The sequence below is a fragment of the Trachemys scripta genome, chromosome 8 (assembly GCF_013100865.1).
Source record: "Trachemys scripta elegans isolate TJP31775 chromosome 8, CAS_Tse_1.0, whole genome shotgun sequence".
In the NCBI taxonomy this organism is placed as follows: Eukaryota; Metazoa; Chordata; order Testudines; family Emydidae; genus Trachemys; species Trachemys scripta.
Genome location: NC_048305.1, coordinates 90,992,018 through 91,018,947, shown reverse-complemented (window position 1 = coordinate 91,018,947; position 26,930 = coordinate 90,992,018). Strand labels below are relative to the sequence as shown.

General features: G+C 44.0%; 1 protein-coding gene across 2 annotated transcripts in view; it reads left to right on the top strand.

Annotated features, from left to right (window-relative positions):
* Positions 1–9,906, top strand: part of CACHD1 (cache domain containing 1) — a 206,994-nt gene extending 197,088 nt beyond the window's left edge. For both annotated transcript variants that reach the window (XM_034778871.1, XM_034778870.1), the window contains 2 exons: positions 163–264; positions 8,195–9,906. In XM_034778871.1, the coding sequence (XP_034634762.1) occupies positions 163–264; positions 8,195–8,433 (341 nt within the window). In that variant the 3' untranslated portion in view covers positions 8,434–9,906. The remainder of the gene's footprint in view (positions 1–162; positions 265–8,194) is intronic.
* The last annotated feature ends 17,024 nt before the right edge of the window (positions 9,907–26,930 follow it).

Here is a 26,930-nt window from a genome sequence, read left to right as displayed (position 1 = left end):
CTGTGATGTGGAAGCTCGTAATCCCTATAAGAATTTCATAGCAGCATCTGAAAGAAGTAGTTTATAAAACATGTCTGATTCCTTGTTATTGAATTGCTCCATTAATATAACTTAATAAAAACACTTTGTTTAAAACAGACCCTGCTCTTTTTTCTTTCCTAGTCAGCAACACTCGATTTATAGCAGCTGTAATTGAGCGGCACGCCCACAGTCCAGAACGTAGACGTCGGTACTGGGGGCGATCGGGAACAGAGAGCGATCACGGTAAGACATTTAAACCCCCCATGAATCTGCATTCTCAGCTTGTTTCAGATGTTTGGCAACATAGGAGATAAGGCCAGACCAAAAAAAAAATATACTGCTTCATAGTTAAACAATTTTGACACCTCTGAATGCATGACACTGTCCAGCAATGAAGCTATTTTTGTAAGAGCAGTGTTATAACGTGAGCTATTTAGCTTAATGCCCCATCCTCTGCATCTTATTCTTATATAGTGTTAGTTTTGTTGGATGTCTGATTGACTGGAATTCAAACAGATAGAAAAGTGACCAAGTTTACCACACCATTTTCCCTTGGCTAAGCCTGACAGTTAATTCAACATCTCAAAAACCATTCAAGAGGTAAAGTTTATTGTCTTCATGACAGCAAAGAACTAATTCATGCCCTTTGCTGTGAAGCTGGCATTCTTCTCTTAAAGGTGACCTTCACAGCTTTTTATAAAACTACCTCTCCACTCCAATAATATCTGCTGTATGCCTTCTGTAGCTAGCTAAACTAAGCCTGAACTAGACTATGGGTCAAATACTCCCTTAGCCTTTCTGTTGGGCATTCAGCACATACTGCTGCAATGGGAGGACATTTTATGTGCAAATCAACTTTTAAAAAGATTATCAACGTTTACTATATTTATAGTAATGCTGTTTGTGCTAGTGTCATTTAGTGTCTGATGACATTTCCATTGTCAACCCTTTTGGGGGTTATCATTTTGTCATCATATTTCTTTCCACTCTGAAAAACAATTGGGTAACTCTTTTTAATTAGATCTGTATCAAGTTATTGACCCATCAGGAAGCGTAAGTTAAGTCAAGTCAAGGGTAGACAAGGCTGTCTGCCGGGGTGTTGGCAGTAGCTGAATGTCATCTTTATCGTGTTTAAATCAGACTCATTATGTTACTACATCTGATTTTGTATTATTAGAGTTTGATATCTTACACTCCTAGAAAGTCCTCACTATCTGCCTTGACAGCGTGTAGCACTGAGGTGCCAGCAGGAGTAATCTCCTGCCCAGCTCTTTAAAGATACATATTACTTTTATTTCTTCTTCGAGTGATGGTCTTTATTGTATTCCACTGTGAGGTTATGCATACACATCATGTGCCTGGAGTTGGAGAGTTTTGAAAGCAGTGTGTGTTGGTCCATCCATGCACCCTGGCTCTCTTTGTGCTTCCTACTAAGATGGTAAAGGGCAGGGCAGACCAACCGCCTCTTCAGTTCCTTCTCACCATTGCATGGTCTGGGTCGGAACCTTCAGTGTCCTCATCTCTGACGTCATTCTAAATTAACAGGTGTAAATAGTTCTATTCATTCTTAAATAATTTGGAGATTAGTAGTTTTACCAGTTTTTAATAGTTTGTCGTTTTAGAGTAGATTATGGAGTGCCCACCTTTCCGAACCCATTTGGTTACCGCACTATACCCAAAGCTCTGGGCTTCAAACTCTGTACCTCCTGCCCGCCATCTTTCTCGGTCAGTGATGACCATCAACGCTGCCTCTATGGCATCGGAGAAGCTCAGTGCAGTATCTGTCAGTCCTTCCCCAGCCATACCCAAAAAGGGCGGGCTCTGTGCCTCTATAAATATCTCAAGGAGGTGGCCATGAGACCCCAATTGGACCTAGGCTGGGAACTACCCTCCCCGTTTGTCAGCCTGATTCAGTAAGGAGTGCACCTCCCACTACAAAGTCTGACTCTGGTGCCAGTGAATCCATTACTACAGATCCCATGGCAGGGCCCAATCAGGATATTAGGAAGCATTGCTATAAACATGGGACTAAGTCTTCCTCTAAGTCAACGTTAAAAAAATCGGACTTTCCATCCACCAGCTCTGCTCATGAGGACTTAGGATGTACTAAGTCCTTTAGGCATGAGAAGAAAGGTCAGAAACATTGGGTTGCACCACCTCCAGAATGGCCCCCACTGGTACTGCCATCCCCAGCTCCTCACAAGACCCAGGACCCTCCCAATACCGGTGAAGTCTGACCACGGCCGGATACCAGCTTCGGCACCAGCTCCGGCAGCCCAAACAGATAGAATCCCTCTCACTCATGGGAGATCCGGATCCATGGCTGCTTTACAAGATATTTTTGCTTTCCCAGATCCAGAATCCCCCCACTCCATCAGGACCTTCAGTCCCCAGAGAACTCCTCTCCCCTAAGAGAGCTCCCTGCAGTACTGAGCCTGTCACTCCCACCACATATAACATACATGTCTCTGGCTGCACCAGTGTTGCCACTGTTGGAACCCCGTCAACCTTTTCTTCCTTGGGGGATTCAGACCCACCGGAAGAACTGCCTCTCCCATACTGCTCTTACCCATTTCCCAAAAGACTTGCATGGCCCTGGGAACAGCCACCGCCACATCTGCCTCTGAGTCATTAGCACGGTACCTCTACGAGCATCCATTGATCCCTCCAATTGGCCATATTGAGGACCCTGGGACCAGTACCCTCCTCCTGAGTTCTCTAGGGAGTCGCCTCCTGCTTCCCCTCCAAGGGAACCATCAAACTTGCCCTCGGATCTGACGACCGAGGAGAATACTATGCTCTGGTTCCAGCGGTTCCACCAGAACTGAATAAACTACCATCATCGTCACTGGAGAAAGCAGTGACTTCGACATCTCCTTCTCCCCTGGATGACGTCAAGCAATTCCAAGACCTGCTGCACAGTTGCTGGGGAACTTCAGATCCCATTAGAGGAAATCCAAGACACTCAACACAAGCTCTTGAACATCCTCCATACCTCAACGCTCACAAGTTTTGCCCTCCATGTCAACAAGGAGCTGGCTAGAATGGTGTGGCACACTCCCGCCACCTGTGCTCCTACCCTCAAGGGTGTGGAGAGACTATTGTGTACCAGCTAAAGGCTCAGAATTTCTATTTTCTCACCCTTCTCCCAATTCTCTGGTGGTTCAGGCTGCTTCCAAAAGATCCAAGCAGCAAAATCCTAGATCTATGCCAGTAGTTAAAAAGGAAAATGCTTAGATCCATAGGCACCAGCTACTTGGGTGCTCTGGGGCTCAAGTACCCAAGGAAAAAAATAGGGGGTGCTCAGCACCCACCGGCCACACTGGTTCCAGCCCCCAGGGCTGGCTGCCAATCAGCTGTTCAACAGGTGGGATGCACTGGGGAAGGGCGGGACAGAGAGGAGGGAGAGCGGGGCCTCGGGGAAGAGGTGGAGCGCCCACCAGTAAAAATACAAGTCAGCACCTGTGCTTAGACCTACTGGGAAGGGGGTTTTCTCATCCTCCAGTTTACAATTCAAGATAGCCAATTATCAAGCGCTATTGGCTAAATATGATTTCCTCAGTTATGCTGTTTGAGGAATTCACCAGCAGTCTCCCACATTAGGACTGTACCTATTTCCAAGCTCTCATTGAGGAAGGTAAATTAATAGCCAGAACCACATTTGATGCGGCTGATACTTCCTCTAGGGTCATGCCTATGGTCATCATTATGTGAAGGGAGTCCTGGCTCCATTCTACAGGATTCCCCAGGGAGGTCCAGAACACCAGTGAGGACCTCCCCTTTGATGAATCCCACTTCTTGAAGACAGACGATTCCCTGCACACCCTCAAGGATTCTAGGGCCACCCTTCAATCACTGGGCGTTTATACACCTGCCCCCAAAAGGAAGTTTCATCACCAGTCAACCACACCACAGTATAGGTGCCAACACTTTCACCACCAAAGACCATCCAAACCATCACGTAAAAAAAAAAAAGGTTCAAAGGTCCCTCTTTCCCATGCCTCCTGCTATGGCCTCGACATTTCAATCTCAACCCTCGGTCAGGAGATATTTTTGATGCGAGCTCGACATCCGTGAACCGATAAGCTTAACACCTCACAACCACACTACTCCATTTGGGGGTCGTCTAGCACTCTTTTTCAACACCTGAAGTACAATAGACAGGTGGGTGCTGAACATCATCCACTATGGCTATACAATCGAGTTTGTGACACTACCTCCTCGAAAACCCCTGTTCCCATCTCTTCGGGGACCACTCTCATGACACTATTCACACCTAAGAGGTGAGCTCTTTACTGCAGTGAGGGGAAATAGAACGTGTTCCTCCACCACCATATCATGGAATGGGATTTTACTCGACCTACTTCTTCATACCCAACCAGAAGGGCGGGTGAAGACCAATCCTCAACCTCTGTCATCTCAGTTGCTTCATCCACAAGCTCAGATGTCTGTCATGTTGGCAGCGATAATTTCATCGTTAGATAAAGGTATGTGGTTCATGGCTCTCAATATGAAAGACTCCTACTTTCACATACATGTTTGTCCCACCCACAGACACTTTCAGATTTATGGTGGGATCCGACCATTTGCAATATAGAGTGCTACCATTCGGGATAGCTACCGCCGCCAGGGTATTCAAAGGTATTTTCAGTGGTGGATGCTCATGTCAGACATAATGGCCTACTTTTTTTCCTGTATCTCAACAACTGGCTGCTCACCGCCAGATCCTATCAAGAGGCCTACACATGTATTTCTATGATCCTCCACCTCCTCACCTCTCTGGGAGTCAGTGTAAACATCGAAAAGTCTGTCTTCACCCCCACGCAGTCTGTGGACTTCACTGGGGCAACTTTGAACTCTATCACTGCGAGGCTTACTCACAGACAGGTTCCAGACTATGAACGAAATCATTAGCTCGCATTATGAGCAATCCTTGAGTGACGACCAAGGCATGCCTGTCCATACTTGTCCACGTGGCCTCATGCCCATAGATCACTCCATTCGGGAGACTCCACCTTCGTTATCTTCAAGCAAGACTACAGTCAGTGTCCTCACCAAGTCATCTATGAACCTTCCCTTCACAGTTCCCATCGACATACTGTCCTTCCCTCCAGTGGTGGACAAACATTTATCATGTATATATGGTGTCCCCCGTCTTCTCCAGGCAAAACTGTCATTACTGTCGCATCCTGACTAGTCTGGAAAGCTCATGTGGACAACCACACTACCACACAAGGGACATGGACGCCCCAAGAGTCCAGGGGTGTGCACACTGATGTCCTGAAACTTTGGGCAGTAAGGAAAACATGAGTTTTTTTTCCCCATTCATCCACTCACCGCATCCTGATAATGTCGGACAACACTGCAACTGTATTGTATATCAACAAGCAAGGGGGAGCAAAATTGCCTCAGTCGGAAGCACAAAGTGAGCCAGGGCACTTGCGTGGACCAACAGCACTGCCATCAAAACTCTCCGACCCTGGGGGTGTGGTGCGAATGTGTAACCTCACAGTGGAATACAGGTAGGGACCACACATCTCAAGAATCTCCAGTTACAGGTAAGTTACCTCCTCTTTTAGATATCCATAGCTTCATCGCAGATAGGAGAGACCAGATTCCCCATCATCATCCTGTTTTTTCTCAGCTAAAGGGACACTATGACTCAGATTGTGAAAAGTAACGAGTGATTTCAGGTGCCGAAGGTGACACACCTTTAGAGAACCCTGATTTTCCAAAGATCAGTTTGAGAATCCAAAAATTGAGGCAGCCAAGATCATTAGTCACTTTTCACTACTCTTGGACAGTATCTTCTCAGAGAGGGAATTCAACAATCGTAAAAACTACCGATCGTACAGATAACAAAAACAGTGTTCTCTTTGGAATGGGAGGGGTTGCCTGGGAGTAGAATACGGTTGCCCATTGGGCCAGGGAACCAGGCACTCTCCAGCAGGGCTGTGAGGTCCGCTGCTTATTCCTGCTCTGTCCTCTACCTCTGCTTCCCAACCCCATAGTTACCGTCTGTGTTCCCCCGTAACCCTGCAGTAATAACCCCGGACCTGCCCCTGACATCCCAGGTGACCTTGCACAAGTGAGTTAACCTTTCTGAGCCTCAGGCTATGTCTACACTACAGCAGCACAGCTACGACAATGCAGTTGTGCCATGGTAGCACTCCCTACATCGATGGAGGAGGTTTTTCCGCCAATGTAATTAATCCATGTCTCCAAGAGGTGGCAGCTAGGTCGACAGAATAATTCTTCTGTCGATCTCGTTGCATCTACAGTGGAGTTTACATTGACCCAACTAAGTCACATCGAGTGTGAATTTTTTCATAGCCCTGAGCCATATAGCTAGGTTGACCTAATTATTAGGTGTAGACTGGCCATACTATCCTCGTTTGTAAAGTGTTGCTAGGCTAGCTCACCTGAGTGCTGAGTCTTAAGTTACTTAATATTTGTAAAGTCCATGAAGAAAAAAAGTACTAAGTATGTGTGAAGCTTTATCAATGACTAAAGCAGCAGCACAGTGGAAAAGACAGTTGTACACCTTAATGTATGTGAAAGATTTGCAGTTTAACACTTGAGTCACATACAATTCAGTATCTCTTCTCTCAAAGAAATGAGAGATTTTTTTATGTAGAAGAAATGCAAGACCAGAAAACAGCTGGACAAAGGTTGCTAGACCACACAGCAAATACATGGTGAAATCAATAGCATTAAACTGTATTTTTAACAGTCCTATAACCAGTTTTTCAACTAATTTACATTAGTCTCAAGACCCTAAAACAGTTGAAAGGTAACAAAACATAAGCCCTCATTTAGCAGGGAACTAAATTTTCTATTTTTTGTGGGTTTTGTTTTCAGAACTGTTATACTGTTCCCATAGTTACAGCACACTAAATGAAGTTCAGGGAATGCTATGACCAAACTGAAATTCACTTTTGGTATTCTAGATTAAACTAGCTGCATGAGATGAAAGCCTCTTTAGGAGTTAGGTGATAGAAAGATAATCAAAATACATCTTATTTCTTGGTAGACCAAATTCATATTCTTGTAAGAGATCCAGTCTGATCAGTTGCAAGGATGCATGTGGTACCTTGAACACAGGCATATCCGGCTGCTTTGAGGGTTTTGCAGTAGATATGCTGTGGCACTTGTCTGAGATCAGGCAAGATTTCAGGCAGCTGGTAGGCTGGGTACATTGTGATACTCACTTAGAGTATTTCCCTCTGTCTCCCTGCTGTAGCCATTTCATTTCATGAGATTTTAGCCAGAAAAGGGTCTGCAGGATTTGGCTTGATTAATCCATTCTAAGTACGTTCTTATAGATTCACTAGATGTAACTCTTCAACACTGTGTGTGTGTGTGGATGGATGGATGGATGGATGGATGGATGGATGGATATGTATATATTTAGTTACAAAACATTTCTACTCAGCTGTCTACAAGCATATTGGTTTGGCTGTCACAAATCTGAGCAGGGCAGCTGATAGGTAAGTACTGATAGATGCTGGCAGTAGATTCATCAGAATATTAATATTCTGTTACTTCTGAAACTTAAAGTTCTGTAATATTTTTTTACAAAAATCCCAGAACTTTGAAAATAGAACACTTTCATCTGCAAGGACCTTTTTCATTTTAAATATATATATCATTTTAAAAAATCATACAGAGATAATGTGAAGTATTTACCATTAGAATAGTTGATGGCTTTTCTAAGGAAGTTTTAGTTTATTAGGAATGGGAATAATGCACAATTTAAAGAGTGTAGCTCAAATTTGACTTAGTTTTTGTTCCTTATCTATTTGCAAAGTCCAAATAATTTTTAAGGCTTTTGTCTCCAAAACCATACTTCTTCTTTATTGTATATTTTTAAATAAATGCCAGTAGGTAGATAGGTTGGTTTGTTTGTTTGGTAGGGAACCAGATATTTCAAAGTGAGGCTGCCAACAGGCTATTTAAAAGCAGGGAGAAGAGGGAGGAAGGAATTATTTTAAAACTGTACAAGATTGTCTACTGTGTCTTTATTTTAAAACTGTTTGTTTGTTGGGCCCTATTCTGTAAATTATTGAGTTCCTCCATTGATCTTAATGGGTTTGGAGGCATTCAGTACCTTGAAATGTTGGGCCTTTTGCCCTAGACCATCTGTTCTTACTGGTATTGTTTTGTGTTCTAGGCTATAGCACTATGAGTCCTCAGGAAGACAGTGAAAATCCTCCATGCAATAATGATCCACTCTCAGCTGGTGTTGACGTTGGAAACCATGATGAAGATTTAGATCTGGATACCCCACCTCAAACAGCTGCACTCTTGAGTCATAAGTTTCACCACTACAGGTTGCACCATCCAACTCTTCATCACAGCCACCACTTACAGGCGGCAGTCACAGTGCACACTGTGGATGCGGAATGCTAATACATTTTATTCTTTGGGAAAAGATGACAAAAGAAATGCAGTTTGTTAGCAACGATCCATACAGCAATGGGGAGCTTTGTGGTTGTGCTTTTACCAGGAATGGTTTAACTACCTTCCTAAAGAAACTGTTACATGCACACAACATTTACATTTACAAAATGTAATGTTGGCTCTGGAATGGAGGGAAAATCAGCATGATGAATGGACCTGCCATAACATTTTAATAAAATGCAGCGGGAGGCCTGTTAGACCTCCAAACACAGAGATAAAAGTTTATACACTAACTAAAGCTTTAGGAACCCTGTTAAGCTGAGCCAAGAGAAGGGAGAGCTCAAAGAAGATGAAGATGTTTTACTTTCCTTAACTGGAAGAGTATAAATCTGTGCAACCAGAGACAAAAAGGGTGCTGGATACAGAAATGGGTTTTTTGAGGTTTCCGTTCGTTTTTTAGAAAGTACATTGCTCTTACAATTGCTGTGTGGGACCTGGGACAATGCATCTCAAGATTTTTAAGTAAAGGATTATTTTTCTACTATTTATTGAACTTGAAACATTCATGAACTTTGGGGAGAGGGGAAAAAACACATTAGTGACTATTGACAAGGACAGCATACATTCTGTGTGATGGTGAAGTCATTCTTCCAAGGAAGGTGTCTGCTTCTTATTAGCTGATATTCATCCACAGCCCCACTTTGCAAAAAGGGAAAATGAAGAATCACTCTCTGATTTGTTTACATGTTTTCTAACCACAGTCGTTTTGTGTAAACTTTACCACCTGATTTGTAATCGGTTGGGTTTTTTAAAATTTGCAAAAGGGAAGAATCCTCTGCTTTCCTACCAAAGCACTAAGTATTCTCCCTGTCTTTACACCTCTGACCCACTCTTAAATGCCCTCAAGATCTGGGACAGGATTCCCTTCACTGTAATAATACAGTTTGAACTGCATTAACGATCAGAGAATTCCAAAATGAAAAACATCCCATTTCTCTGTTTCCTTAGACCATTGGCAAAACCAGAAGGTGGTAAAACACATTGTAAAATTCAGGTTGTTACAGAAGGTTTCTGTTGAAATCGTAATTATAAACTGCTGCTGTTTATCTGGAATTTAATACTGCTTTGTGATTCATGCAGGGATTAATCAAGTCTCGCTAATACAACATGGGGCGTCATAATTTTAAATTAGTTTTAAATCACAGTGTTGTATTTTAGATTCACATTGTGTGATTAAAATGTTCTAAAACATTCTTGCACTGTGCATATGGTAAACATCCATTTATGTAGATTTTTTTTTTTTAAGATTTCTGAATACTGTTTGAATGAATAGGGTACTTAATACTGTATTATGTAAAAAAAAATTGGTTCATAAACAGTACAGTAAAGTAAGTATATGTGTGATATCAGGATACCCCTTTATACTATGTATAAAATTTCAATCTCTAGTGAAATAAACTGTATAAAGTATAGTTCTGTGAATTACTTATGGTTGAACTCCGATTATTCCCTTTCATTTCCCTCTCATTCTGTGGCTGAATGGGCATCTCAAAGGAAAGTTCCGTAAACTGTCAGGACTCATCTCTTATTTCAAGAGTTCTATCTCTAGTTCTGATGGGCTTAATTTTTACATGCAGTTTACAGTATTGGTTTTAAAAATCTATTTTAAGAAGCCCTGTTTGTAACTACTTTGAACAGTAAATCTCCTGGGAAAGTTCAAGTACAATGCAAGCTTACCTTAGCCAATAATAACAGCATATAGAAAAAATAAGGTATTGAAAATGTGGTTGTGTTTGCTTTGCTGTTTATTTCTGGTTTTATGGTGGTGGTGGGGTTTTTGTTGTTGTTGTTGTTGTTGTTTTTTTTAGCTGAGCAGGCAGTTCCTGAAAGATATTAAATCCTGTTCATGTTTTTGAGATGTTCATGCTAGAATCTTGTTTCTTTTTTTGGAGCACAGAATATCTTTGATCTTTGTGCCCGACTTACTGGGAGTTCTGAGTGAGACTCAACGGTAATACCTCTTGGGCAATGAGCTACTACTCTTTTCATATTTGCCAAGGGAAAGGGAAAATATGCCATCTCAGCATTAGCGTTAGGCCAAACAAAAAGCATATGTAGTTAAGAAGCAGGACATTTTAAGCATAAAAGTGAACGTGGGCTTCAGCCTTCAGAGATGGAAATTGCTGAAATAAACAAAAATTGCAAAAGGTTTTGTAAATAGTTTGTACTGTATATTAAGCACAATCCTGTAGTTACTCTTAAGTAATTATCCAGTCCTGTAGTACCCCTACAGAGTTCTCATTTTAGTCCACTTTAAAGTGGATTAATCTAAGTCACAAAAAGGCACTCGGTGCAAAACGAAAGTGTCCACACAGGGGGTTACTGCAGAATAGCTATGGCATTCCAAATTCACATGCTAGCTTATGTCACACTAACTTCCCCATGTAGACAAGTCCTTAGTAGAGGCTCTTGAACTAATGGAGTATACTACCGTTCCCCCCAGTCCTTTAGTTTGAGTTATAACAGGATAGTTTTCTTTACGTGTACAGTAGCATAAATGGAAACGAAAGAAAAAAATACAATTGGCCAGATCCACACCTGGTGTAATTAGTATAGCTCCACTGAAGTACATTCTTCTGATTTACACCAGCTGAGGATGTGGCCCTTTTTCGTTATCAGAAAGAGGCCAGGTAAGTAAAGCCCTAATTAAACTAACAATATTATTTACAGAATGTACATACAAATTTATTAATCTTGTAATGTCATTTTTACGAGCTAGAAATCAATGTCCTGCTACTCCAATGTATCCACTGTAACATTTTAATAGCTTCAATCTGAAATCTATGTATAATATCTAATTGTTTTATTGATGTGTGTGAATGCAGACAGCATAAAGGAAAACAGATTAATAACACTTACACCACTTAGCGGAGAGTAAATTACTAATTTTTTTAACTGAAATATTTTACCTAGTTGTGTTTTTAAGTTAAAACATTGCCTGCTAACGTGTGAATAGGAACAGACAGCAGTGTGTTCTCAGTAGCAAGCCTTAGTTTCTGGAAGTTGCTTCTGTCAGTAATACATCTAAGCTGCATTGAGGAAGCATTGTATGACACATCTCTTTGTCCAGGCTTTCTGCTAGTTGCTTAATCAAAACCCCAGCAATCAGCCTTGGAGGTTGCTGAACTGCAAGGGGTCGGGGTGTGTGTATTTAGTCCTTGTTTTGTTGTTTTTATTCTTAACCATTTACAGTACGCCCAGTTCCTATGGAGAGGGACCCCTGATATGTGCTTGCAATAATGAGAACAGCCGAAGCTTCTGCTATTACATAACTTGAGAATAAGAAGAGCTGCGCTGGCAGATTATTAACTTCATTATGAGAGTTTCTAGCTCTGTAGCCATCTTAAAGCGCTGAGCTGATAGGTGGTACAAGTCTGAAACAACAAGGTGAACAGCTCCATATAAGTCCCTACCCTGGCTATCAAAGTAGTTGTACCATGATTGTCATCCCTCCCGGGTGAATGGTGAAGTTCTTAGCCTTTTCTCACATGCATTCCTGCCTAGATTTATATAAGGACAAACATACTGTCAACACAGTGCCCAGTTCTTTGCCCCAACCCTTAAATCAGCCACCCTGCAAAGGGAGTAACCGGTCTCTGGTTTGTCCTCTCAATTTTAGCTACTTTGAGATGCAATTGAACACAGGAGGACTTTTGTCATACCCTTGTTTTATTGTAGAGTACTAAGCAAGGACACCGTTCCATAGTCTACAGAATGTACAGGTTTACCAAATCCCAATTCCAAGCACTTTGATAGCTGAAAACTGGCTGTGCCGATTCGGGGACATATGCTCTTGGCGAATCTGCTTCAATGTGAGACATTTATTGGACTGACAAAACAAAAAGTCCAGGATATAAAGAGGTGCGAGTGTTTGTCTACAGGACGGTGCTTAGTGGAGTGAGAGAATGAAATAAATGTACCCAGAAAAAATGAGCTGCAGCATTTTTCTTTTTAATGAGGGTCTTGCTGCCATGCCCTCCCCCAGCTATTCAGCTGTGTTGATGAGGTTCAAGGACACACAATGAACTGTTTGCTCAGATGAGTTCCCAGGAGCCTGCTGGATCTTAGCTCTAACCAATAGACCATGTGGCCTTTAATTAATTTTTACTTGCTTTGATTTCTGAAACTCTCTCAATTAAGTCAGCCTCATTACACACGTTTTCTCTTCATTCTTCCAGGAAAATGAATTTTTAAGCCTGTTCAGTACTAAAGATATGATGAGCTTCATTATATATGTGTGTTCGTTGAGTCTAAATGATCTTAATGCCTTCAGTAATTTTAACAGATTATGATGTATTAATGGCTATTGTGTGAGTATGGCTCTTACGAGTAACCCAGCTAGTCCACTCAGGTCAGTGAAGCTGTTTACATGTTCAGGATTTATAGCTTCACAATGGATCAAAGGAGATTATTTTTACTTGTTGGAATTATTGCTTTGGCAACATGATTTTGAAAGGAAAGTTGGTTATGAGTTGTCTAGAGGCATTTTGTCAGGCACTTAAATCATGAAAAGTTATCTGAACCTTGCCCATTCAAAGTGAGAAAGGGAACAGAAGATAATTCATGAAGTACTCGCAAAAGCCAGCAGTATGGGTGCTGATGATAGTGAATCTTGTAAGGTTGTAAGGTTCTGTTCAAAGAGGTGAAACAAAAAATGATAAAAGAAATGTGTTCAAATTGTTGCAAAGCTGGTGACATATAAGAAAAATCTGTTAAAAGGAAGAAAGGAACTTGCTGCACAAGGCTATACTGGTGATCTGGGGAAGGAGACCCAATGAATAAAATACTGGTGTTGTTAAATTCAAAAGCATCTGGCCTGTTGGTGGTGGTCTAAAGGCTGGAGAAGGGAGCCTGTTGCACCATGCCATATGGAAGTCCTTAAAAACATGCCTGTCTTCATTCTTTATTTTGCATCTCATGGTGTGATGGCAGTTGAATAATGGACCAGTCTTGCATTAGAATGTTGAACATTTCCAGCTTTTTTTTAATTGGTGGATTAAACTGGGAACTTAACTCTTCCACCATAACCATAGGTAATAAAATTAGACGTGTGCTGAAATAATTTGGCACTGCCAATAGCAGGAAAAAAAGAAAGTCTGTGAAATAGTTATAGTCCAAATGTATATTCAATCTCCAATTTTCTCTCTTAGAGAAATTTTATTTAGTTGAATTCTACTGTGAATTCTAATGGCATAATGTTGAATTTCTGTTTGAATCTCACACCGTTTCAAGAGTTACTAGAACTTGCAATTAATCTACAAGATGTAATTCTTGCACAATAATATTAACAGCTCAAAATCTGTTTATTTTAATTGCAGCCAGACTGAAAAAAAAGTTTCTGAAAACATAAACCTAAGTGAGTTATTTTTGTAACCTCATCCAGAAAACCTGCATAACAGGAGAGTGGAATTTTTTTTTCCTCCTCATAAAAACAGAAAAAAACTATAGAAGTCAGTCTGAGACATCAGTAAGTGTTTCTTTTTCTCACAAACAGCAAATAAGTTACATGACAGTTTCTGTGGAAACCATTCCTTTTTATTATTGAATAGGAAAATAGTTTAAACTCACATAAATTTAAAATGCCCATGGGAAGGTTTCTGTGTTGCCAATTTTCCACATTTTAATAAGTTATTACATTTTTTAGGGACAGCCTTATGGATTATAGTGAAATGTCCAATCTAAACACTGAAGTCTCGCAGAATGGTAAATGACAAGCTAGCTGTCAGACTGAAAACCAATGACCAATGAGATGTATGTGACCCTCTCTCAATATGTGCCAGTTATTCAGTCACTTACTGTGTGACTTGAGTGCCAATGCATTACCGAGATTTTTGTCAGTTCTTCTTTCCACAAAGAGCCAGATTCTCAGTTGGTGTAAATGAGAGTAATAATGGGGCTATGCTGATTTACACAGCAAAGCATCTGGCCCAATGGTTTGATTTCACAATTTTCATGGTACCTGTGTGTGGTTTGGTTTTTGGTTTGGTTTCCAGGGGTGACAGTAACTTAAAAGGACTTACCGGTATGTCGGAGTCCTGAGCAGGAGGCATGGCCTCAACCAGAAGAGGCGGGGCCTTTAAATACCCAGGTCCTTTAAATCACCTCTGGAGCTACGAGCTGCAGAGGCAGCTGGGAGCTCAGGGGCGATTTAAAGGTCCCGGGGTTCCCCGCAGCAGCTGGAGCCCCGGGATCTTTAAATCACCGCCGGAGCCCTGCCGCCGTTACCCCAGGGCTCCGGCAGCTGGGCTCGGGCAGCGATTTAAAGGACTCAGGGCTCCCCGCAGCGGTCGGAGCCCATGGCCTTTTAAATCACCGCCGGAGCCATGCCGCCGTACCCCAGGGTTCCGGCAACAGGGCTCAAGAGACGATTTAAAAGGCCCGGGGCTCCAACCGCTGCAGGAAGCCTTGGGCCCTTTAAATCGCCAGCCTGGGGAACCTGGTCCGGTCCGGCACAGCATACTGGCTCTTGCTGGTATGCCATACTGGCTTACTTTCACCTCTGTTAGTTTCCCTTTCTCTTTGATGACCCTTCAGTCGCACTTATTTTGTTTCTGTCCCTAGAAAATAATTTTGACATCCTTTTCAAGTCATGATCACTTGCACCTAAGCAATCACTACTTCTTAGTTCTGTGATCAGTTCTTTTATCTGCCTAGATGAGGTTATAGAATTCCTCCATGTTGGCTGCAACACTTTTTGAGTTAGGAAATAGTCATCTGTACCTTTTAGAAATTCCAAGGATATTTAGTACCTGTGTTATAAGACCCCTAGCATATGTCACTCAGATTGAAGTCCCCTATGATAAATGCAGCTTTTTTTCCTACATATTATAGGTAGGTGCTTAAGGATCTGGTCATCCTGTTCTGTGGGGTAATCTGGTGGCCTTTAGCAGACACCAACTAGCATTCCATTTTTGCTTTAACTGTAAGAACATTGACCCATAGTGTTATATGATAGGCTCCTCGTGAAGCTGCAGAACTGTATTGGTAGATCTATTCATAGAATCATAGACTTTAAGACTTTAGAAGGGACCATGATGATCATCTAGTCCGACCTCCTGCATGATGCAGGCCACAGAATCTCACCCACTCATTCCTGAAACAAACCCCTAACCTATAGCTGAGCCATTGAAGTCCTCAAATCATGGTTTAAAGACTTCAAAGTGTAGAGAATCCTCCAGCAAGTGACCCATGCCCCACGCTACAGAGGAAGGCAAAAAAAACCCCAGGGCCTCTGCTGATCTGCCCTGGGGGAAAATTCCTTCCCGACACCAAATATGGTGATCAGCTAAACCCTGAGCATGTGCAAGACTCACCAGCCAGACACCCAGGAAAGAATTCTCTGTAGTAACTCAGATCCCACCCCATCTAACATCCCATCACAAGGCATTGTGCATATTTACCGCTAATAGTCGAAGATCAATTAATTGCCAAAATTAGGCTATCCCATCATACCATCCCCTCCATAAACTTATCAAGCTTAGTCTTGAAGCCAGATATGTCTTTTGCCTCCACTACTCCCCTTGGCAGACTCCTCAAATACCATTCATGCTAGCATCTTTATTGGGGGAAAGGGACCTCCATCTCTTAGACCTCTTCCCGCCTTTTTCCAGTAGCTCTTCACCAGTTCCACTGGGCAAAGGTCCTCTGTCACCATGGAGAGGGGAGCAGAAGTTGACACTGCACCCAATTCTAGGTCTACACTTTTTTGTCCTTCATTTTCTTTGGACATTGCCTATCTCTCTGTCTTTCACTCCAACAAATTGTAAAAGACTCCTCTCCTTTCATTCACAAGTCTCTCTACAGTGGTTTCCCCCAGAGCCGGTGCTAGCCCATTGAGGGCCCTAAGCAGGAATATCTCCCCCCCCCCCTTACTCAAATGGTTAAATTCTTATAATAAAAAGCAAATAGGGGCCCCCTTTAGCTGTTCAGGGCCCTAAGCAATTGCTTAGTCTGCTCTACCCTTTATTCATAGTGCCGGTATAGGTCCCGGTTACTTGATGTAAACCTCCTGGCTGAATCAGTCTCGTAGCTGCAGGAAAGTTGCTAGTTCTCAAATTGCGGTAGATATCTTCCAGAGATTTGGTGATGCCTTTGGAGTCACTGTGCTGGCAAGGGGGTGGGGGGAGGGTCTGTGCTGTGCCCCCTAACAGGATGGACTGAATTGGGACTTCCTTCTGCTGTCTCCCACAATTAAAGAAATATCTTTGCACACAACACATAATTTAGACTGTAAAATTCCCTGCCATGGGCAGCTAGTGAAACCAAGAATTTAGCAAAATGGGACTGGACATTTATACAGATAACTCTCGTTTTAATTAATTACAATTTTGGAAGGGATAATAAACCTCAGGCTTAAGCTAATCTCTAACAATGAGAGATCAGGATGAGAGCTAACTTGGAGACAGACAGTTTCACATCGGCCTCCTACTATTGAGGAGTTCTTACACCTTCCTCTGAAGCGTTTTGGTACTTGCAACTGTCTGAAACAGAATACTGGGCTAGATGGACCTTGGGTGTGATCCAAGCAATTCCTATGTTCCCATCCTGCCCCAATTCCCCTTTGCTGGGAACTACACTCTTGCCTCCAGTAACCTTTTAAGTGAGAGCTGACACCTCCTAATATTACTGGGCTCCAGCCCCTCCCTTGGCACAGCGCAAAGGTAGCATGTATGTACAGGAGAGGCTGGGGAAGAAAGGACTTATGGGCCTGGAACCCAGATTTGGAGCATGCTGAAGAGCAGGACGGTAACCACCTAGCAACCTGCCACTGGATCAGGAATGGACACAAATGACAAAGATACACAGGATTGAACTCCAAACACCCTGTTACCCCATCTGCCTCTGACAGATACCCGAGGAGACTTTTTCTTATACAAATGTTGCCGAAGCATAGCTTGTCAGGCCAGTAAAGTCCCATTCAAATTGATGAGGGAGAATGAGGCCCATACAGGTGGGAGGAGGATTTATTCTGAAGCAGGGAGGGAACTGTGATAGGGGTGTCACTGTGTGTTGTTGGGGTCTGGGGTCTCCTCTTGAGTATAGTAACCTACAGTGCAGTTTACTGAAGAGAGGTATACTTATCCTTAGGGCCCTAAGGGGTAATATTTCTGCTCAGTCCCATTCTCTCTGGTCCTGAGTTATGACTCAGAGATGGGCTTGTTTTGTGGTGGTTTGTTTGGAGATTGCTGCTAAGTTTAAATACACCCTTCAAACTGATCTGGTGAAGATATGCCCTGATTAACAAAGGTTATAAATCCTATTATAAATACTGCAGTTCTTCTTCGAGAGATGTCCCTGTGGGTGCTCCACTACAGGTGTTGGTGCGTCCCTGCGCCTTCGCCCGGAGATTTTTGCAGCAGTACTCATAGCGGCCACGCATGCTCAGAATCTGCCCCCCCCCCGCTGTGACTCTAGGGTAATAGAACGCATGCGTGGCCGGTCTCCTCAGTTCCTTCTCAACCGTCCCCGGCCTGAGACGGAGCTCAGCAGACTCATTAGAGAATCCTTCACTATTGCCTTAATTATCCTTTAGAAACCAGTTTTTCTGTCAGTTTTCTCTGTTAAAATAGTTACTTACCCAGTTTATCTTAAAAAAAAAATTTTTCCTGTCAGCCGCGGCTATGCCGGGCTCCACCGGTTTCAAGCGCTGTGCTATTTGTAAGGAAGCTATCCCGTCATCGGGCGGGCACTCAAAGTGTATAAAATGTTTGGGGGAAGCTCACATTCCCCAAAAATGTGCCCACTGCTGTAAACTCAGCTCCAGGGCACGGAAAGACAGGGAGCTTAAACTCAAACTGCTCCTGCTTCAAAAATCTATCGGGTCAGTTTCAGACCCAGGCACTGAAGCCGGCTCCGCTACCCGACACAGCCCCCCCCCCCTCAAAAAAGCTCAAGAAGTCTACGAAAAAGGGGCACCTTTCCTCACCGAGCAAGACTATGAGGCATAAAGTTTCTCCAGGCAGATCAATGATCTCTCTGCCTGTGATTCCTCGCCTCAGCAATTTTCATGAGCCAGGCTCCTCCGGAACAGCACAAAAGCCGCCTGAGGCTTCAGCGCTGCCGAGAAGCTCCGGTGCCGAGGCATCAGGCTTCCAGTTGCCTGCCTCAGTGACGGCACCGTTCGGCACCGCGAATGAGACGGTGCCGACATTCCACAGCACGCCTCACCCGAGGCAGCCCGACATTTCTCGCCCGGCACCGACCGCGGCACCGACGCCTGCGGGGCATTCTGACACACAGATCACAGCCAGAAGCCCGATCGCAGGAATGCTCTTGTGCAGCAGCCTCTGTCGGCTCAGCTTTCATCTCCCGCAGGAGCTGCTTTCACTCCTTTTACCCAGACAGCTGATCTGCTAGTATCACCTACCTTGCAGTCTCCGCTCATGAATGCATATTCTGTTTCGATGCCTGAGTCAGGATCTGAGCAGTTTTCCTCCAGTGAGGAGGAAGCAGATCCACAGGGAGTTTTTTCCCCATATCTTGACTCCCAGCCCCGGACCCAGAGCAATAAGGGCTATGGAAATACTACCTCATCCCACTCTCAGGACCCTGCCCCTTGGGGGATGAACCCCTGGATGGCACCACCTATGCCCTACCCGCCACCATGGCAATACTGGACACCATGGACATCATACCCTCGGGAACACATGCCCCGTAGCCATTCGACCAGGCGCAACACTGATCCAGTGCCGTCTCCTAATGCATATGCTAGTGACACGAGACGCCTGGCAACACAGCCACGTTCCCAGGATAAACCTAGCCCTTCTCCTGGTCCAACAGATCCGGAGTTAGCACCGGAGGAAGCATTACTTCCCCTTCCTCCCACTCCCTCTGATGAATATACAAAATTCCAGGACCTCTTTAAGAGAGTTGCTAGTGACCTGAACATTAACCTGGAAGTGGTTCCCGAACAACAGCATGAGCTAACGAACATCCTACAGCCCCCTTCTTCCTCCAGAGTGGCACTTCCAATTAACGCAGCCCTTTTAGAACCCGCTAAGTCCATCTGGCAGACTCCAGCGACAAGCCTACCTACCTGCAAGCAAGCGGACAAGAAGTATTTTATTTCTCCAAAGGACTCTGAATTTCTTTTTACCCACCCAGCACCAAACTCATTGGTAGTAGACGCTGCGAACCAGAGGGCTAGACAACAGTATTCTCGTTCTGCCCCACCTAACAAGGATAGCAAACGACTGGACCTGTTTGGTCGCAAGGTCTATGCATCCTCCACCCTCCAATTTCGCATAGCTAATTATACTGCAGTCCTGGCAAAATACGACCATAAAAACTATAATAAGTTAATGGACTTTATTGATGACATTCCAGAACAAAGAAAACAACAGTTCAGAGCTATAGTTTCTGAGGGCCAAGCCATTTCACGCACCGCTCTCCAAGCAGCCCTCGATGTAGCCAACACAGCGGCAAGATCTACCGCTACGGCGATAGTCATGCGACGGGGCTCATGGCTCTCCTCTTCCTTTTTTCCTCGCGAAGTTCAGAACACAATTGAAGATCTTCCCTTCGACGGTGACAAACTCTTTGCTTCTAACACGAATGAAGTGCTTCATTCAATGAAAGACTCCAGAACAACCCTCCGGTCTTTAGGTCTCCAGACACCTACGGCAAGAAGACGACAATATCGATACCAACCATACCACCGGCCACGTTATCCCGCATTTACACAACCTCCCCATAGACCGCAGGAACAGCAACAGCCGCAACGTCCACGACCAAGATTCCAGCGACGTCGCCCAAACTCTACAGGGGCGCCTCAACCCCCACCAGCTAATAGGCAGATTTGAAAACTTGGTCGAGGGTTTAGAAAGCAATGCCCTCACTTCAGCCAGCACACCAATCTTTGGACACCGCCTACGACCTTTTTTCCAACAATGGAGGAAGATTACCTCCGACAAGTGGGTCTTAGAGGTAGTTACAATTGGATACGTCATCCCCTTCCTCTCCTTACCTCCCACCCACCCACCCTCCCCGTCCCTCTTCAGGGACCCTTCTCACGAGCAGCTACTCCTCCAAGAAGTGCAACATCTCCTTCATCTGGGAGCAGTAGAAATCGTGCCAGAGCGACACAGAGGGAAGGGTTTTTACTCCCATTATTTCTTAACGGAGAAGAAAAATGGGGGATGGCGACCAATCCTCGATCTCAGGCGGCTCAACAGATTCATCAAAAAGCAAAAGTTCAAGATGGTGACCCTCAATACCATAATCCCAGCGCTGGAGCAGGGCGACTGGTTTTCTGCCCTCGACCTACAAGATGCCTATTTCCACGTCACTATATATCCGGCCCACAGACGTTTCCTCCGATTTACCCTTGGTTCCACACATTTCCAATACAGGGTACTCCCCTTCGGACTATCTACAGCCCCCCGTGCTTTTTCCAAACTTCTAGCTGTAGTCACTGCTCACCTCAGGAGACAAGGGGTAATAATATTTCCGTACCTCGACGATTGCCTCCTCAAAGCTTCAACATTCGACGAGGCGCTCCGGTTCACACGACTCACAGTCGAGTGCTTTCTTTCTCTCGGCCTACAAATAAACAGAGACAAATCCACATTACGCCCCACCCAGCACCTTCAGTTCATAGGCGCAGACCTCGACTCTCGGACCGGGCTAGCATCGCTCCCACCCGATCGCTACAATTCCATAAAACAACTGACCACAACTATTCGCAACAGCCCTCAGGTAACTGCCCGAGACTGCCTGCAACTACTAGGTCACATGGCCTCGTGCACTTTTGTCGTCCAGAATGCACGCCTACACATGAGGTGCTTCCAAGCGTGGCTGGCAACGGTTTACAAACCGAATATGCATTCTTTAAACAAGACTCTCTCCCTGCCTACTCCAGTCAAAGACTCGCTACGTTGGTGGACCGTCCACTCCAACCTTTGTTCTGGAGTCCCGTTTCTTCAACAGGCTCCATCACGCATTCTGACCACCGATGCATCTATGACAGGGTGGGGTGCACATATGTCTCATCACACAGTACAGGGACTATGGTCACCAACCGAGACCTCCCTGCACATAAATGTACTAGAACTTCGAGCCATTCGCAACGCGTGCCGTCACTTCCTGCCACTAATCAAACATCATCACGTACGCATAATGACGGACAACATTGCTTGCATGTTTTACGTAAACAGGCAGGGCGGAGCTCGTTCCCATTCGCTGTGCACAGAGGCTATGAAGCTCTGGAATTGGTGCATTGTGAACAACATCCGGGTATCAGCTGCTTATCTTCCCGGGATCATGAACACCACAGCGGACGAACTGAGCAGACGCTTCCCATGGGACCACGAGTGGGAGATAGACGACAAAACCATTCACGAGGTATTCAGCATCTGGGGTTACCCAACAATAGACCTCTTTGCAACTGCAAAGAACGAGAAATGTCTCAATTTCTGCTCCAGAGCAGGACTGGGCAAACATTCCCTGGGGGACGCAGTCATGATCTCATGGCACCGAAACCTATTCTATGCGTTTTCCCCCGATACCAGTTCTCAACAGGGTTCTGATAAAAATACGAACGGATCGAGCCAAGGTGATCCTCATTGCCCCATCGTGGCCCAGACAACCATGGTTTCCCTTCCTCACCAGAATGTCAATCCAACCACCAATCTCCCTGCCGCTTATTCCGAACCTTCTATCTCAGCAGCACGGTCGTTTTTTCCACCCCAACCTGTCCATGCTTCACCTCAAGGCCTGGTTCCTACGTGGTTCTCCCAACGCGAATTAGATTGCTCCGAACAAGTTCAGGAGGTACTCCTACATAGCAGAACGCTCTCTACTCGCAAGACCTATCTTCAAAAGTGGAAACGATTCACACATTGGTGTTCTGCCAAACATCTTTCTCCTACCTCGGTACCTCTTCCGTTTATATTGGACTATCTCTTGGGCCTTAAGCGATCCGGCCTTTCTTTCAGCTCCATCAGGGTCCATTTAGCTGCTATTACGACTTTCCACGACAAAATTGATGATACGTCTGTCTTTGCTCACGCTACTACGAAGCGTTTCCTCAAGGGCCTACAAACCTTATATCCAGACATTAAACAACCGACCACCCCCTGGGACCTTCATCTGGTACTGTCTGCCCTAACTCAGCAACCCTTCGAACCCCTAGCCACGTGCTCCCTTTTACACCTCTCCATGAAAACAGCGTTTCTAGTGGCAATTACTTCTGCCAGACGGGCAGGAGAAATAGCAGCTCTCATGGCTCATCCACCATATACGATATTTTTTAAAGACAAGGTTACCCTCAGATTGCATCCCAAATTTCTTCCAAAGGTACACTCATCATTCCATATTAATGAACCCATACACCTCCCGACTTTTTTCCCGAAACCACATGCAAACTCATTTGAAGCCTCAATGCATACACTAGATGTTCGCAGAGCCTTGTCATTCTACTTGGATAGAACCAAACCCTTTAGAACCTCTTCTAGACTTTTTGTCTCTGTTGCAGAGCGCTCCAAGGGCATGCCTATTTCTACCCAGAGACTCTCGAACTGGATCTCCCAGTGTATCCGACTGTGCTATCAGATGAAAGGGGTTGCACCTCCAGATGGCATTAGAACACACTCCACTAGATCTCTGGCTGCCTCCATCGCGTTCTTACGCAAAGTTCCCTTGGCTGACATTTGTAAAGCAGCCACCTGGTCATCTGACCATACTTTTGTTAAACACTATGCCCTTATTCAAGGCCCTTTATCTGACATACGCTTGGGCAGGGCGGTACTCTCGACGGCGTTCCTACCAGATCCGAAGTCCCTACCTCCTTAAGATACACTGCTTTTAAGTCACCTGTAGTGGAGCACCCACAGGGACATCTCTCGAAGAAGAAGAGGAGGTTACTCACCCTGTGCAGTAACTGACGTTCTTCGAGATGAGTGTCCCTGTGGGTGCTCCACTACCCACCCTCCTCCCCTCTACTTCGGAGTTGGGGGGCCTCCGTGGTAGAGAAGGAACTGAGGAGACCGGCCACGCATGCGTTCTATTACCCTAGAGTCACAGCGGGGGGGGGGGCAGATTCTGAGCATGCGTGGCCGCTATGAGTACTGCTGCAAAAATCTCCGGGCGAAGGCGCAGGGACGCACCAACACCTGTAGTGGAGCACCCACAGGGACACTCATCTCGAAGAACGTCAGTTACTGCACAGGGTGAGTAACCTCCTCTTCTGGAAAAAGACATAAGTTATGTTTCATTGCATTGATTTTCTTTGAACGGCTATTTACTTTACTTCACAAGCTATATGAATGCATGCGCCAAACCAAGTACAATATACATATTATAAACCCTACGACAATCTAACAATAGATAGGTAAGACATATTAATATTTAACTTTTAGTGCTCTGTATTTAGTGTAATTGGCTATTGTTGCTGAAGCCAAAATTGCTATTTATTTACAGATATTTTTCTTGTTTCTATGCTATAAAATTGGTAACTGAATACTTGCAGTCAACCAACCATGTCTTTTTATTGAGGCCATGTCTATAGTAGGAGTGATATATTTTTATAGGAATACTGGTATACTGTACTGTCAAAGCACTCCTAGTGTGGGCACAGCTATACTGGCAAAGGCATGCTTTGTACTTGTACAGTAAACCCTCCCCCCACACAAGCGAAACAAGCTATACTGATAAAAGAACAGCTTTGCCAGTATAGCTGTGTCTGCATTAGGGACATTGGTTGGAACAGCTATGTCCGCGAAGGATCACATTTCACACCGCTTGCTGACATAGCAATGCGGGAAAAAGTATATAGTGTATACCTGACTTGTTGATGCATTATTTATAACCATCAGGGCCGCCCAAAGGGGAGGGCAAGTGGGGCAATTTGCCCCGAGCTCCGCAGGGGCCCTGCGAGCCCTGGCCGAGAATCCCTTTCCTGGCTAGAGGCGCCTTTTGAATTTTTACTCACCCAGCGGTGCTCCGGGTCTTCGGCGGCACTTCGGCGGAAGGGGGGTCATTCAGTGCTGCCGAAGACCCAGAGCCAGTGAAGGACCTGCCGCCGCAGACTCAGAGCGCCACCTGGTGACTGCAAGTGCCACAGAGGGTGGTGCCTTTTTTTTTTATGTCCGCTCTCCCCTGCTTTGCCCCAGGCCCCCTGAATCCTCTGGGCGGCCCTGCTAACCACTGAATAGTTGTGCTGTACCATCTTTAACAGATACCAAGTTCCAGTCAAGAAGTGGATTTTCAGTTGTAGGCAAAGGCCATATCTACACTAGCATAACCCCATAGCGTAGACAAGGCCTACAGCAATGGAAGGGATTTTTCTATTGCTGTAGGAACACCACCTCCCCAAAGCAACAGTAGCTGGATTGAGGAAAGCATTCTTCCATCAACATAGCCACATCTAGGTCGGGGGTTAGGTTGGCATAGTTACAGCAAACACCTCTGAGTGCCATAGCTACACTGATCTACATTTTAAGTGTAAACCAGGTGACGATGACTCTCATGAACATTTTGTGTATCAGTTTTTAACATGCTTTAGCATTGTTACGGAGGTCAAGTGCAACAGTTCAGAAATGTCTGATTTTGGTCATATATTGAAATACACAGAGAATATTTAGTGTCATTACATATGTTATGTAGACATATGTTATGTACAAGCAAAGAGAAAGTGGCCATTTGTTGACTGTGCATCTCTGCTTGAATCATGTGACTTTGTGTCTTGGAAACAATCTGGTGCTAGCCAGCTGACCACTGTCGGACAGGACACTTAACTAGATGGATCTGAGATCTGACCCAATATTGTAATTCCTATGTTCCTAAGTACTTTGAGACCTAAACATTAATTGAAATATCTTCTGTATTAAAATAAGCCTAACAGTTAAGCACATACACTCATCAATCCATAACGCCTGACTCTATCAAAACTTCAGTCTGAGTGTCTAGAATTATTCTGATTGCTAATCACCGAGTTTATAATCATGTACATCACAGACAGCTGACCCTGCATTCTGCAGCAGACTGGAGATTATGCAGCAGATTCAGATTTTTTATTTCAGGTTTTTATTTTACCATAAAAATGAATAACTCAGTAACTGTTACCCTTGTGGTGTTTCATTTGATATTAAGTCATTGCCCCCAAATCTTTTCATTTTCATTGTGCTTCAGAATTTGGTATTGAAAATGCAAACTATATTTAGCACCTATAGTAGCTGTTGGAACCAATTTACGTTTGTGGGATAAATATGTTGGGTGGATGCTTAAATGATCAGCACTGAATTCATTAATATGTTGACAATAACATGTAAATCTTTATATTTTAAAATTATACCCCATTGAGATGGAAGGGGCAGCTCTTACCTTGGAGTTTATTCTTTCAAGCTGTATATGAACTCTGGAAAACACTTTTTTAAATTGGTTTACACTCTTTTTTGCATTAAGGAGGGCTAGAACTTTTTTTAAATGAAAGTTTACATTTTGCTGCAGTGGATGGATTCTGGACCCTGGTCATAGGAATGGTGGATTTCAATAATGAATAAAAATGTTCCAGAGTTCAAAAAATATGCCAAAGGGAGACATAAGCAAAGTAACCATTATCTGAAGGGTTTGTAGTTACATATTTCCTTTATCTCTTACTACAGGGAGGGTGGTCTGGATTTTCCCAAATTCAGTGCCTGGCTCTAAACCTTGGCTGTTACTACATCTACACAAACAGTAGTTTGTTTGCATCTTAATATCATTAGAAATGTGTCCAAATGTCACTGAATTTTGGAGAAATTTGAATCCAGATACAAATGTTGTGGCTCAGATCCATCTCTAACTGTTATTTAGGCAACAAATCTCATTATTTGTACAAAACGGAGATTTTAAGATAGCAAAAATTTTAAAATTTATATTTGATTTAAAATAGAAATAAAAAAAATAAGAGGAAAAGTCAAAATTCAAGATTAAAATTTAGCAAAATGCAGTGTAGGGTCAATCCAAGGACCACGTCATGTCAACGTATAGTTGTATTCGTGAGTGAGGGTGTCAGGGATCAATACACTTTTTTGTTTGTTTGTTAGTTTGTGGTGGTGTAAAAACACATTAAAGAACCAAATTACTTCCTATGTTATGGGCCTATGAAAATTCACAGTACACGCCTATTTCTGTATTAGGCTGAATCGGAACACCCCAAAATTTAAGACAGTTCAGATGCAGATTTGAATCCTCAAATTTAGGAGGGCAACAAAAATGATTAGGGGTCTGGAGCACATGACTTATGAGGAGAGGCTAAGAGAACTGGGATTGTTTAGTCTCCAGAAGAGAAGAATGAGGGGGGATTTGATAGCAGCCTTCAACTACCTGAAGGGGGGTTCCAAAGAGGATGGAGCTCGGCTGTTCTCAGTGGTGGCAGATGACAGAACAAGGAGCAATGGTCTCAAGTTGCAGTGGGGGAGGTCCAGGTTGGATATCAGGAAAAACTATTTCACTAGGAGGGTGGTGAA